Here is a 14669-nt window from a genome sequence, read left to right as displayed (position 1 = left end):
CTTCAGTACCTATACAAAAACATTCATTACAGCTCTGGGAGTTAACAGATCCAACCAAAGTTTTGCTGTAATAATTTTTTAAGATATCATTTTATCATTTTACCAAAATAAAACTGTTTTCTTTTTACTCAGACTTTACAACATAATATTGCAGCCTCCTCATATTTTTATTTCCGGTTTAGGATAGGTGAAAAATGTGAATAGCTACCTTAACGTATTTCTGTGGATCATTCTAATGAAATTTGTCAACGATGGGCCTCGCCAAGTTTTCTCATGACAATATTTTTTTCTATATTAGAGAACTAGCTGAATGCTTGGCATTGCACAGGTATTAAAAAAATGGTTTATCAACGGTAGCGGGTAATGTATTTGCCATTGGCTAATATGAGTAAGCTAGTATAAGTATTGCTAAACTTAGTAATAAGAGCCGTGAGAGCAAGCCTTAATGTCATTGCGCGTAACACATAGTTGCTATGTGTATTTTAAGCCAGATAATGACTATCTGCTCAATGAAACCATTGTATCATTTGTAGCTCAATAAGTTAGCTTGTCGCCTTGTGAAATGGGTCTTGTCACCGTCATCCCAAGATCAAATCTTCTGCGATACAGATTTTTTGTTGCAAGATGTTAATTGCTATAACCGGACAGGATGTACAAAAAACAAACACTGAAATATATATTTAATGATTGAGGTCTGCTTTCTAGGAAAACTGGGAACATGTTAGTGTTTTGCTTTTGCAGCTGCACTTATTGAACTAGAAAAAAACTTTAAAATATGCTTCGAATGCATAACCTGTGCAACGTTTTTTGCTGATTTTAAAGAACTTTTGATTGAAGATCTGGTACAAAGGCTCCAGCTTTTACAGCAAAAATACTGAGACGTGTCAGCGAAAGTTTTTTGCAAAATTAATCTTGTCAGAACAGAAGAAATGAATTATGAAAGAGTTAAGTCTGTCACTTTACAAGTAGAAAAACTCTCATGGAAGGCATTGTTGTATTTTTGGTATGTTCATCAGACACCATGGTCTGTTTAAATAACTGAGGAAGAAATGGTTAACAGTTTATGAGAGAACAAAAGAGACAGCTGAGAAATTCTATTGACTTGACCTTTGTACTGTGCACTGTTAGTCAATTAAAATTATTTGCTTTAATATTCGACTATGTTGATAGGCAGCAGGAGGTGGTAAATGGAAATTAAAAAGTCGTGCAAACGAGGTGGATGATATTTATTGTCCTTACTTTTAGACCCTTGAGAGACAAGTATCAACAGGTTGCTAAAAGTCTCTTCACGGAGTCATCCGCTGCCTCTACACCTGGTGGTTCAAGTAAGAGAAAGGTACAGGCTGACTTGGAAGAAAAAGTCAATGCCCTTTACAGCAACATCAGACTTTTTGAGAAATCAATTCGTGTCATCACCGGTTAGTTGTGTTACCTTAGATATATCTGCTGTGAGGTGGTGGCAGAACAGGTAGAGCCAGCATTTACTTGATGGATGCCTACGTGGTGAATCTAGGAGCTAGTGATGCCAAAAATGGCTGGTAAATGCTACTTAGTTGTAATAAAATGTATATATTTAATAGTGCCTTATGAGTAGTTGCACTTCAAAGTTGTGGACAAAAATAATATAATATGAAATTCAATAAGAATCTAAAATTTGTTATAATAAAAATAATGAACTGAAAGGCATCTCAAGTTTCTGTAATATGTTACTAAATTATGATCTTTCACAAGTCTACAAGAAAGAAAGCAGCTCATTTTCTTAATCATGCAGAGAAAAATCAAATCACCTGTTGTCAATTTTTTGCTTTATTGGCAGTAATTTCATTTCAAGAGGGTTTTCCAAACTATTCTATTCAAATGTCATAGAAAAATGGCAACAGTTAGGCACTTAAATCAAATAAAGGGTTTAGCATCTAGCGTTTAAAATGCCTTTCTCTGCTAAGAGAGCAGATATTATGTGGAGCATTGTCGAAGCAGCCAGCTCGAAATTGACTGTCTTGTATGTCTAGTGGCTCGTCTACAGACAAACTGATGAGTTATGTGTATGACTACCAGATCAGTTTATAGAATTGGATCTTAATAACTGAAATAAATAGGATTTAATTATTAATCTAAAAGATTTCCGATAAAGCTATACAGGGTAATAGTTTTCATAAAAATTCTATGAATGCTTGCATTCAGCCTTGCTGTCTCTATTCATCTCATATCCTTGGGAGTGTTTGTAAGGGCTGAAAGACCTATGACGATACCGTGTAGTCCAAATTTGTCATGTATATACTAAGAAACTCTCTTACGCATGTCGTTTGTATTCATAAATACAGATGATGAGGAGCTGCAGACAAACCTTACCAAATATTTGCTGAAAACTCTTTGCTCTGAACTCTTCAACGCCACCCTGGTTTCTATTGCTAATGACAACATGGTTTCTATACCGAACAATGCTCTCGAGTCTGTTGAGGTCAGTGTTTTATTAAGCTGACTTATTAATAATATTGTGTGCAGTCAAATGGAACCTCGACGGTTTTACTGTTTCTGGACAAGGTCTTACACTTGCACACAATTTTGTACATTTTATTAGAAAGTATCATTATGTTGCTATCATTCGCAATTGTTTTTTATGTTTGAGGTGATCTGACTGCAGGATGTTTCAAAATTACAATCGACAAAACCCGATTACGATTAAAGAGCTCAGATCAAGCGAAAGTGTGACTATGATCTCTCTGATAGCAAAAAGATCGACAGAATAGAGACATGTAACGCTGTAATTAGCTGGTATAAATTATAGCAATGATAGCAACTAGTGACTTCATTTCGCACATATTGTTCTGCTGACCGTTTTACATGTAACTATGGTTAAGTTTTGTCAATTTTAATCTTGAAACATCCCGGCTGTCAGATCACTTCAAACGTAAAATACAATCACAAATGCTAGAAAAATATGATAGTTTCGGATAAAATATACTAAGTTTTGTGTAAGTTCATTTTTAACTCTGTATTCAACAGCTTAAAGTCTGTTGAAATTTTCAAACTAGTGCTAGTTTACTCGAGTTCGTTTTATTCGGAATGGATTTTAATACCTCAACATATGAATTTTAATACCTCAACATATGAATTTTAATACCTCAACATATGGATTTTAATAACTCAACATATGAATTTTAATACCTCAACATAGGAATTTTTATACCTTTTTAACATATGAGTTTTAATACCGCAACATATGAATTTTAATACCTCAACAAATAAATTTTAATACCTCAACATATCAATTTTTTGACATTTGGTGAAAATTTTGTCGAATATGTTGTATAGAGGGGTATAGAAACCCATAGTGATTATCTAATGCGAACACCTGGTAAATATCATCAAATCATCATATTAAAGTTGAGTAACAAAACATAATGTTAACCTATAATTACTATAGTAACTTTAATTACCTACAATAACTTTAGTGTATTTAGTGGTTATGATCGGCATGAAAATGTAACATTACAATGTACTACACGCATTACGTACCGTGGGGCGTTCTTACCTTCGAGACAGACGTATAACATAAACGCTGAATCTAATTTAAATGAATTCAGATTCTTCAACGCATACTTACAGGCAGTTTAGGATGTATTTTACTAAACTTTTAACAAAAATTTTATCACTTATCTGTTTACGAATCTGTTTTTACCATAACGAAAAACGCTGAACTTAGATAGCGAGCAACGTATAGTTATCTACTTGCGCCATTGTGGGAGGTATTTTGGGAAATGGCGTATGGACACTATTTTTATGTCGTCATAATTATACAATAATCGCCAATGTTTAATTACGAGATAAATTTTGTTGATATCGTATGGTGGGGAACAAATTCACCCTAGTATGGCAAGGATGGAAAGGCATTCTATTTCATAGAGTTAGGCGAACAATATTTTATGACAGGGGCATCATAACCGGTGGGCGCAATTTATCAATTACTATGTCATTTAGCGTGTGCAATCGGAAAAAGGGTATACAGTATATAGTAAGAGTGATGAAATCATAAGAACCTTCATATAATTGTGGTTAGATGATTGGTTATATAATATATATATTATATAACAAGTATATAGTATATAGTAGTATATACAGTATATAGTAAGAGCAATGAAATTGCAGGAACCTTCGTAGAATTGTGGTTAGATGATTGGTTTACAAACTTGCGGTTGCCATTTTCGTGAGTTCAAATACAGCAAGAAGCGAGGTTTTAATTCCAAGATTTTACTAGCTATAACTGGACAGACAGACAGATAGCTGAACAGACAGATAACGACAAACTTTGAGATTTATATAAATAGCTGTAATACTTTTATTTTAGTGTTGTATTTAATTGACAAATTTTTTAAAACTCTGGATTGAATTTATCATATACAATGGATTCTTATAAGAAAATTTGCTCCAACGTATGGCTGTTTTGACGTACAAAGCAAATATCAGACTGGATTAACTCTGTATGTCAAGGCAGGGTTGAATGTCAAGGTTTGAGGGTATGGGGGATATCTCTAAAATTGACCCAGAAGTGATATCACACTCACAGGGATGTCTGCAATCACCCTGAGAAGTTAAATACAGGGCAGCCCTGGGTTACGACGTCACTTTTTTACGGTTTATCGCCCACTATGTGGAGCGCGATGTTTTTTCGTCACCGCCATACTTTTTTTTCGTCATATGTTATCAAAGAAAATGTTGCTCGAAATTCAAATTTGGTTGTCAGTGTGGTGAATACATCCGCATAACGATGGCGACGCTATGCTATTCGCCAATATCCCTCCCACAAGGCCTGAAAGAGATACAATGCTCACTCTCTCTGTTCAGCGTTCTTTTTTATTAGTTATAGTAAAAACAAAACTGGACAAAATTAATAAAGATTACGACAATGACAGAATCAAAGTTTAGTTTAGTAAAATACTTAGTAAAACAGTTTAATGTCTGTTTCAAGTAAGATAAACTCATTAAAATTAAAATTCAAAGTTTATATTATACGTCTTTTTTGAAGGTAAGAACTCCCCACGGTATGTACTGCATGTAGTATATTGCAATGTTAATATTTTCTTGCAGGTCATAATCATTTAATACACTAAAGTTGTTGTGGATAACTATAATTACTAAGGTTAACATATTGTTTTGCTACTGATTTTTAATATGTACAGTACCTGTATAATATTTTGATTTCTACCAGTTGCTGTTTACATTAGATAATTACTTTGGGTTTCAATACCACCCTATACAACATTTTCGCATTACAATGCTAACACCCGAACGAATTATTATCATATGGCGGTGTCCATTGTACTTAGCTTCAGTTTTCAGGGATAGTAGCAGAAGCTCTAATATAGGTTTTGTCATGGTTCAGGGTCGTGCGAAAGTCATATCAAATCTTCCAGATGAAGTGAAGGAAGTAGCAGGAAAGGTACATACAGCTCTCAATGGAAAGGTAGGTTTTATCAATTCGGTATTTTAGTTTATACAATGCCCCCCTCAGGTTATGATTACTCTGACATACAATTTTTTCACTTTACGCAGTGGAACATGATGATTTTTTCACCTCACCATACAAATCTTATTTAACCATACGAGTTCAACAAAATATTTGCCCGAGTTCAAATTTGGCAGTCGGTGTGTGTTTATTACGTACGTCAAAATGACAAAGACACCAAAATGTTGTTCGCCTATTGTAACTAGTTTGACATGTAGTGTTTAAAATGCTTCGCTACTAAGAGAGCAGATATTAGGTGGGAGATTGTTCAAGGAGCTAGCTACAAAATTTAAAAAATAATTGTTGTAGGTTGTATGCAATTTGTTATATTATGCAAGCTGAAATGAGTTGAAAATATTTATTTTATCTCTATGTAATTCACCAAGACAATTGCGCTATCGACTGCTTTGGATTGTGGAAGTTTTTGATCTCAACCAAATCAACCATAATGATTCAACATCATATTCAGCTATGAAGCTAGTCAAATGCAAAATTTTGTATTGACTAGACTTATGTATTTGCTTTCAAGTTTGAATTAGATACATTTGAGGATGCAAACAATAAGGTATTGTAACCCAGCTGAAGTTGCTATTTTAATAAAAAGGGTTAAAAGTTAGCTCATTATTTACACTTTTCTATTTTGTCGTAACTCATTTCGTGCTACGAGTTGTGTAAAGCTCCTTGGCACAGCGTTTGTGTTTGGCCAAGAGCCGGGTGCTGAGGATTTAGTAGGCTTCTTACAAAACGTTTCTGATTAGTGATTAGCTAATTAATTAGCCTATCGTGTATGTATCTAATTAAATTAAACAGTCAGCTGCCTGCGTAGACCCAATATAAAATATGTTTACCACACTGAGCTGTTTAGCTTTTCTAGACCTTGACTATGACCTTTTCTATTGAACTTTCATTTTGACAATGACCAGCCATGTCAGACGTATTGCAGCTACCAAGGTTTCACAAATTTTGGATCAATGGACTGCTGGTGATCATCTATCGAGTGATACTACTAGTGATAGTGATTATTTTCTAACAATAATTATAATAATGATGTAAGCTATAGAAATATTTCATCTGACTCGATCATTCTTAAGTTATTACTCACAGTAGTAGCACAAGGGTCGAAAAGTGTTTGAACTCAATCTGCAACAATTTTTTAGCTTTGTTTTTCAGATCAGCTGATATAAAATCTTTAGCTTATTAACTTGGTATCAAATTTTTTTCCGTATACAACTTATATTATACCATTGTCAAATAGCAGGTTCCATCTAAAACTATATGAATGGCTGGCGCTGCACGGGTAATGAATTAATTACCGAATGAGTTTGAGGAACTTAAACTAGTAACTTGAGCTAGTCTAAATCTTTATTATAACAAGAACCGTGCAGCGTGCTTGATGTTGTGCATCATGATCTCTTACACAATCAACATCGGCTAGCTCGTGTGTCTGCAGAACTGGCGTGTCCGAGTGCAATACTGGTGCGAAGCAGATATTTCATTCATGAATTTTAATTACTATAGCTGAACACACAAATGACAGACAGACAAACCCTGAAATTTACATATATACTAGCTGAATGCGCAGCGTTGCATGGGCAATAGAGTAATTACCTAACAAATTTTAGTAACTTACCTGGTAAGCCAGATCTTCACTAAAATCTTTACTAAAACATTACCTGCGTTTTGGGCCAGTTTAACAATCGTTATGTGTAATGATTAACAGTACTAGTTATTAACCCCAAGCAAGTGCTTAAACATGAGTATTTTAACCAATATAATGACTATTTGTACAATGAATCCATTGTACTCCATGTAGTGTAATAGTTAAGTTCACCGCCCCAAGATCTAAACCAGTGCCATGCAGATTTTTCATTGCTAAATTTTAATCACTATATCTGGACACAAGGTTTAACAAAAAGACAGAACACAAACATTGAGGTTTATATATAGAGATAGATTTAGTTGTGTCCCAATAAAAATAGTGATTAGGTAGCAAAAGAGTTTGTACTTCATACCAACAGCTGTCTCATGTTGACTGGACTAGCTAAAACTGGCTGATTAGTAAAACATCTCTTGCATCAACTATCCTTGGAACGTGTCAGTTCACAGTAATCTTGTTTCAACAAGGTTTGGAATAATTCAATTATACAGATTGCTGTGTTTGTTAGAGCTAGAGTGACACATTCTCAACATAGATACTACAGCAATCACTCTCATAGCAGCATTTTTCTTTTTCTTAACTAGTATAAACATGCAAATGTTCAAATGCATGATGTTAATACTTATTTAACAGAGTTATTGAAAATTTATGATTAGGAATTGGAGAGAAGTGTGTGAGCTAAAAGGATGTTGGAATTCCTAAAAATTAAATTAATGAATAAGGTTTATGTATTCTGAGCTTTGACTCTGTATAACCCATTACCACTCTGTGCTTGATTTTGTTGGTCATGTGGCACATTGTGACAATTCATAATTACCTCTCCATCAAAAGGTTTCATTTTGTTATAATTGCTTGATATATATCGATGATATTCATGTGAGTTGTATGTCATTATTTTTAGTTCACCCTTGTTTTATTGTTAAATATCTGGTTATTTGTTTATATAGGCCTACTAAATGATGTGGTTTCAATCTATATCAACCTCGAAGTCTGTATGTAGCTCGGTTTGTCCAGCTATAGCTATTATAAATATTGAAATGAAGAATCCGTATTGCAGAAAATTTGATCTTGGAACTTCCTGTTCGCCGGGCAAATGCCATATCAATTTAGCTACACGAGATTGATAGATTCATTGGGCGATATATGTCACTATGTGGGGGAAGTTGTGCTACCACTCTCCGCTACGGCGCAACGTAATTTTATACTTGCTCTCTGGTGAGAACAAGTAGTTAGCTCTTACTAGTAAGCTTACCCAAATTAGCCTTTGGCAATGTGCCAGGCTAATGGCAAGTTGCAGGCAACGACATTACCTCCCATTGTTTATAAGCAGATTTTTAATAACCGTGCAACATCAAACCTTTTATTAATCACTTTCTCTACTAGTTCCCATGTCCGAATAGGTAAAACCTTGTTTACAATTTGCGTTAACTTTGCTCTTTCAGCAAGTATGTATATAAAAACTGAGAATAAACTAATCAGTTCAGAGTTCTTTCTGTAAGTAATGTCTATTTCCAATTCTCAGCTTACGAGCCGAAGTTGATGGTATGATCTATGTAAATGATGCCATTAATGAGCAACAGACGATAGCAGAGCTTAGAATATTATTACTGAAATGTTAGCGGCTTTCCCTAGACCTTGGTTGCTAACCCTCTGCTGTTTTCATGTTTATTAGGCAAAACATCGTCTGTCATTTGTCTTTGACGTCTGCAGTAAGTTTGTGATTGTCTTATTGACTGTTTAACTTCTCTTCCCGCATTAACAAATTTTCCTTGAATTGACTCTGTTATTGGTTGATTTGTGTATGGAATATTCTAGAGTATGGAAGCATATGATGAGGCTCTCCTCGCTCTCCTCTCTCCCAAACATGTTGGAATTCTTCTCAAAAAGGCAGACAAAAAGCGGGATCGGTATGTTTGTTCGTGTTTTATATTATTGGCTGCCCAGTGTTATGCACTTTTTTTTACATCAACTGATGTACATGTATATTATTAGGGTCTGTATGGTATTAATGTGGAAATACAACCAAAGTAATGTGTCAGATCTTATCATATTATCGCGCTTACATCACACTTATCGATTCCAAACATTTTTAATTGTTGTCAGCATCTCATTTAAAAGGTTTGTTGTTGCTAAACTGGGTATTGCCAGTTTGTTCTCACAACTATCAGAAAAGAATGTGAAAGCATGTTGGGAAAGGAATCATAAATTCTGAGCAACAGTGAATCAAATGCACTTCTTTTGCTGCAGTTTATGAAATACCTACAACCTTTGGAACAAATGAACTGTCAATGAATAACGTATCAATTTTACTGTTCAGAGATTGCGTGTCAACTTATATTTCATGTTTTAACATTTGTTGTTTGTTTGATACCCATAGAGTGTGCTTTGTTTGATATCCATAGAGTGTGCTTTGTTTGATATCCATAGAGTGTGCTTTGTTTGATATCCATAGAGTGTGCTTTGTTGGCTCTTGCATGAATATAAAAAAATCTCAATGTTTTTCTGTTCATCTATAGCGAAAAAGTTTAGCGGAAAATTTTTAGGAATGAAAAATGCGCTGTACACTGGATGTGAACTTCGAACCTCCAGGTCTGCAGGCAGGCGTACTAAACCATTAGGCCAAGCGGCTACATTGCTATACACTGGAATAATTATGAACAATGTCATTACACTTGTCAATCTTCAATGGCAATTGATTAAAAGAAGAAAAATTTACGAGAAAAAAGTTTACACAAAATCCGTTTTCAGACTTGCCCAAAATGCTATTAATATATGTATTTTTAGCATAAACTTAATCAAACTTGTAGCTCACACACACAGAAATGAACAAACACCTTCTGTTTAAAGTTGGATGGTGACTAAGTGTTGATTTTCTGTGCGTAAACTTTTTCATTGCCTATGCAATGCTGGCCATTCATCTAGTTGGCATATATTTCTCCCATATTTTAAACAAATGTTAAAAAAATTCTTGATAACTACGACTCAGTGTGATAGTCTGACACTATTTTACTCATCCAAGGAAGGGCTAAATAATCTTTAAAGATGGTTCCTCCAAAAATAAGACATTTGATGACAAGGTTTTGTAATACGTGGAGTTGTTTTCTTTATTAAATGAGCAAACACTTCTGAATTGTAATGCTTCATACATCTTTGACAAAGTTGAACTTTCAGTTTAGCAATAATGAACCAAACAACAGTTGCTAAAGCTATGAAAAGTGTCCTTCAGGGTCAGCATTTACGCTGGCATCGATATGTTTATCAAGTAGCAAGCGCTAGATTGAATTTTCTAAAGAAGGATTTTGATGTCCTAACCTCTCCGCAATACCATTAGATTACCAACTTTTAAAACTGTTTAACTCTATTAATTATTCTTGATTCCTGTCTTCTCATTGTTGTTTTGGCATGTAACAAAAACACCATTTTGTTGATAAATGCTAATGCCGATAAAAGTTATACATCTATACATGCATGTCAGCGGCAGCGATCACTGGACTTCTGAGAATAGATGTGATTTTTAACAGTATATTTTTCAACCAATTCAAACTAATCTGATTATTATGTTATGACAGTTGTCTTGGCAAAGCAATTATTTATTTTAAAAGCTTTCATGTTCAGTTATGATTTTTTTATTTCCATCTGCATGAGATTTTGTGTGAAAACAAATTCTATGAAAATAAAAACACCCGATAATTCAATTATCACAATTTTTTGTAATTAAACAGGTGAGCATACATAATCCAAAGCCCATGATAAATTTCTTTCATATTTTGCTAGCAAGGTTATGGTTTATACATTAGGTACAGTTTTTCCTTAGCAACGCAAATGATTACAACTCAAATCAGTAAAATTGTTCTTTTTGTTCTCTGTTAGCACAGAGATCTAAGTTTCCGACGAATTAGAATGGTCATGCGCTAGTATGGCACGATATTGTCAGAGTCATGTAGTGGTTTAAGAGATATGACAATATAATACAATTCCTGTTTATTTGTTTTGTTCAATCAATTAATTGTTTGTTTAGATTAATAAGATGGCAAGACAAATATACTGGTGTTTCAGGCAGATACAGTTTAACCATAGGATGACCCTTATAGAGAGTTTGAAGGAAGAGGGAGATGCTGATATAGCTAATGTGTTTCATCAGTGCGTTGTGTTACTCTACTCCGCCGTATATCAAAGCATGCTCCACTGTAGCGGTCGTATGATACCCAGCTTGGTCAAGCAACTGAAAGAGCGCCTGTCTCCTCAGAACTACATTCTTCTCACCACCTGTCAAGGTATGTCATCTGAAATATGACACTTGGGGTGACTAAAAGTAGTACAGTTAGACATTAAAACCTTGTTTTTATACACCCCTTGAGACAATATGCCGCAAGTGATTGCTGAGTCATAAGCAAAGCCTAAAGAGCAGCTGTAGTGTGGAATGTTATGGAATGTCAGGAAGTTCATCTGCCCTTCAATTGCTCCTTTGCAAGAATAAGACCGTGAAACATGGTGGCAGTATTTTAAGAGCTTTTTCCTGAGCAGTAACATGTCACTTTATCAACAATAATAATGGTAATGCAAAACATAATGATAATAATGATACAATATATGCAAAGGGTTTTGTGCAATGCTTTGACTCTTTATAATTCTGGCATCACCCACCCAGTTGGGGAAGTTGTCATACATTTCTTTGGCACAAGTAAAGAAAGGTAAACTGTTAATATTGACACAATTTATAGTGCTTTGTCACTGAGTCAAGTCTCTTTAGTTCTGTCTATTAGAGAGTTAGCTCTACCGTGCTAACAGTGATAGTTAAGGGTCATTCACATATATTATGTTATATATATTATATTTATTTTGTATAATATATTATTGTATATATCATGTTACACATACAATATATAATACATGAATAATATATAATTTATTCATATATATTATTTATATACAAAATGAGTCATCATTTATATTTTTTCATTACTCAACTAAAATATCAGCAGTCATAACAACTCATAGCCTGTCGGTGAAAAGCTCTAAATTACTGTTTTGTTTGAATTTACTGTGGCAAAAACTTCTAGTCCCATCACCATGAGCTCTCCATGTGTCTGTCGGTATGGCACAGGTGTGCAGGTAGAACCGATCAAGAGGTGCAAAATCTTGTCTTAATAACATATGCGTATCTATGCGCGCTAATTTTTGTCTCTGTTTAAGCCGATAGATTACTGTGATATGATTACTACTCCGTGAACAATGGAATGTGAAATAATAAGAGAATTAACCTAAAATTTTATGTACCATTTTAATCAAATACATTCCTTTCGCTCTGTAGTTGCAAAGACAGACCTGCAGTATGTTGACCTTTACTCTAGTTTCAGAAGGCATCAGTTCTAACTTTAACAAGTTGATTATTATTCCTGTCTGCCATACAGGATAAGAACTCTGCTAATTGAGTCGCGGCTTGAATTGTGGTAGTTTGATTTAACATCGTTAGATAGCTCTGTTTATGTAGACAAACTCACTTACACAAATAAATGTACAGTATTCGATTCAAAGCTGTCTCAGATAGATGTTGGGCCATATAAGAAATTGTCTTCTCTTGGAGTATTGTACTGGAAAGGCAAAGACAACTCTTATACTGTTTGGTTGCAGATTTGATAATACAGCAAGTAAAAGGGAGTATAGCCAGTGATGATGAGAGGTTGCTTGAATGCATTGCAAAGGTCAAGGATATTGCCATGACCTTGAAAAAGTCAGAGACTGGTGGTTCTTCTCAGGATTAGTATGTATGACACTGTGATCTTTCACACTTTTACCACATATCTGGATAAACACGTTTGTGTTAGATTATCATCATATGTGTAAAGGCACTAATTTTCGACGCTTACTGAAATATACTGATAACATGTTTACGAGTTGCCTGCTGTCTTTCAAGTCAAAAACATAGTAGAATATGTGTTACGGCCCAAGTTGGTCATAGACCAGGCTAGTCTTGAAATGCTACAAATATATATTAATTAGTGATGTAACTGATACAAGTTCATAGTGAATCAAATATTGCCTTTTCTGAACCTTGTTGGTTTTTATTCCAAGTCATAAAGCTACAATATACATGTATACAGTAGTCTCTCACTTTTCACAGTTAATCGGGACTGACGTCCCTCACAATAAGTGGAACTTCGCTAAAGAGAAACTTATAAATATCTAATAAAGTCACTTTTTTAGTAATAGTAGGCATTTTCCTCTTTTTCTCAGGTTCATTAGATAATTTCGCAGGGTTATAAGATGATTCTGAAGGTCAAGGTTGTTTAAGAGACATGATGAAGCGTGTCACAAGAACTTTGCACTTTTACACTTCACAAAACCTAATAGGAAAATATGAATGAGAATTGCTACGGCTTCTAGCCCATTGGGTCAGAAAATGAGAGAGATTAATGTTACTTGGTAAAAAAATTTCTTTGTCAATTTCTGATGGGTATTTTTTTGCCCCACAAGTAGTAAGAGATTACTGTATATTAATAGGAACACTATTCACATTTGAAAAGTTTTATGAATAAGATAATGTTTTATAGATCTTTGCTTAAAAACATTTGAAACTAGAAAAACAATAAAATTATACCATCTTTGAAGTATGTGATAAAATTAAATGCTATTAAAAAGGATAATGTTACATATTAAATGTGAATATAAAGTATGAATATGAATGCACATGAAATGGTATTACCATATAGGTTAGCATTTGAGTTACATATCTTATGTTTTTACCAGAAAGTAGATTTTACAATGGTCACATCATGTACGTATGAAACTGAAATAAATGAAGACATGAACATATTTACTAGTTTATTTTCAGAGTGTTTTCTGTTAGCAGCAGCAGGCCAATTTGTCATGAATAGTTTCTTTGGCATCGCGCAGCTAGTTTTCACATTTTTGTAACCCTTGGTAGTTTCGCCAAAGTGCAATCGACAAATAACTGTAGGGTGGAGATTTTTTACGCTTCTACAGAAATAAGGTAAGTTAAAAGCATCTAGTAGTTGATGGTATTTCGCTTAAGAAATGAGAAAATTCTGTGGAGAATTTTCTATTTTTATGAATTTGAAGACCTGCAGTACAACAAAATATTATTTGTGCTAGTATGCTAATAGTGCATTGTGCCATGAGAGATCATTATGTGTAATAACTATGCGCACAGTCATTCTTAGGTGTAGAAAGGTAGTGTAGTAGTTAAGATGGTAGTGCGCTTGGCTAGAGATCTGAAAATCTGGGTTCGAGTCCTGTGCGGTGCGATCTTTTTTCCTATTGTTTGTATGGTGGCTTTGAACAGACGGATGTGATTTTATTACACTAAAGTTTCAAACTAAAACTGCAGTTTTTTATGTTGAAAAAAACAAACAATATTTGCAGCAAACAATAAAGATGTATACCCAATCTTGAGAAGTCACCCAAAAAATTTCACCAAAATTAAATCGAGATATTAGAAGAAACGCAAACATAAACCAGTTTTTGAGTGAAGTGGTTCACTGATTGCAT

The 14669-nt window shown here is 34.2% G+C and overlaps 1 protein-coding gene across 1 annotated transcript in view; it reads left to right on the top strand.

Moving 5' to 3' along the window:
* The window catches only part of LOC137408284 (E3 UFM1-protein ligase 1-like), a 33137-nt gene extending 19883 nt beyond the window's left edge, over window positions 1-13254 (top strand). The window contains exons 13-18 of the mRNA XM_068094742.1: window positions 1246-1418; window positions 2322-2458; window positions 5381-5461; window positions 8976-9067; window positions 11217-11434; window positions 12792-13254. Of these exons, the coding sequence (XP_067950843.1) occupies window positions 1246-1418; window positions 2322-2458; window positions 5381-5461; window positions 8976-9067; window positions 11217-11434; window positions 12792-12922 (832 nt within the window). The 3' untranslated portion in view covers window positions 12923-13254. The remainder of the gene's footprint in view (window positions 1-1245; window positions 1419-2321; window positions 2459-5380; window positions 5462-8975; window positions 9068-11216; window positions 11435-12791) is intronic.
* Window positions 13255-14669: the final 1415 nt, after the last annotated feature.

Source organism: Watersipora subatra, chromosome 11 (genome assembly GCF_963576615.1).
Source record: "Watersipora subatra chromosome 11, tzWatSuba1.1, whole genome shotgun sequence".
Classification (NCBI taxonomy): Eukaryota; Metazoa; Bryozoa; class Gymnolaemata; order Cheilostomatida; family Watersiporidae; genus Watersipora; species Watersipora subatra.
The sequence above is the reverse complement of the archived record's forward strand: the minus strand, read 5'-3'. Positions and strand labels throughout refer to the sequence as shown.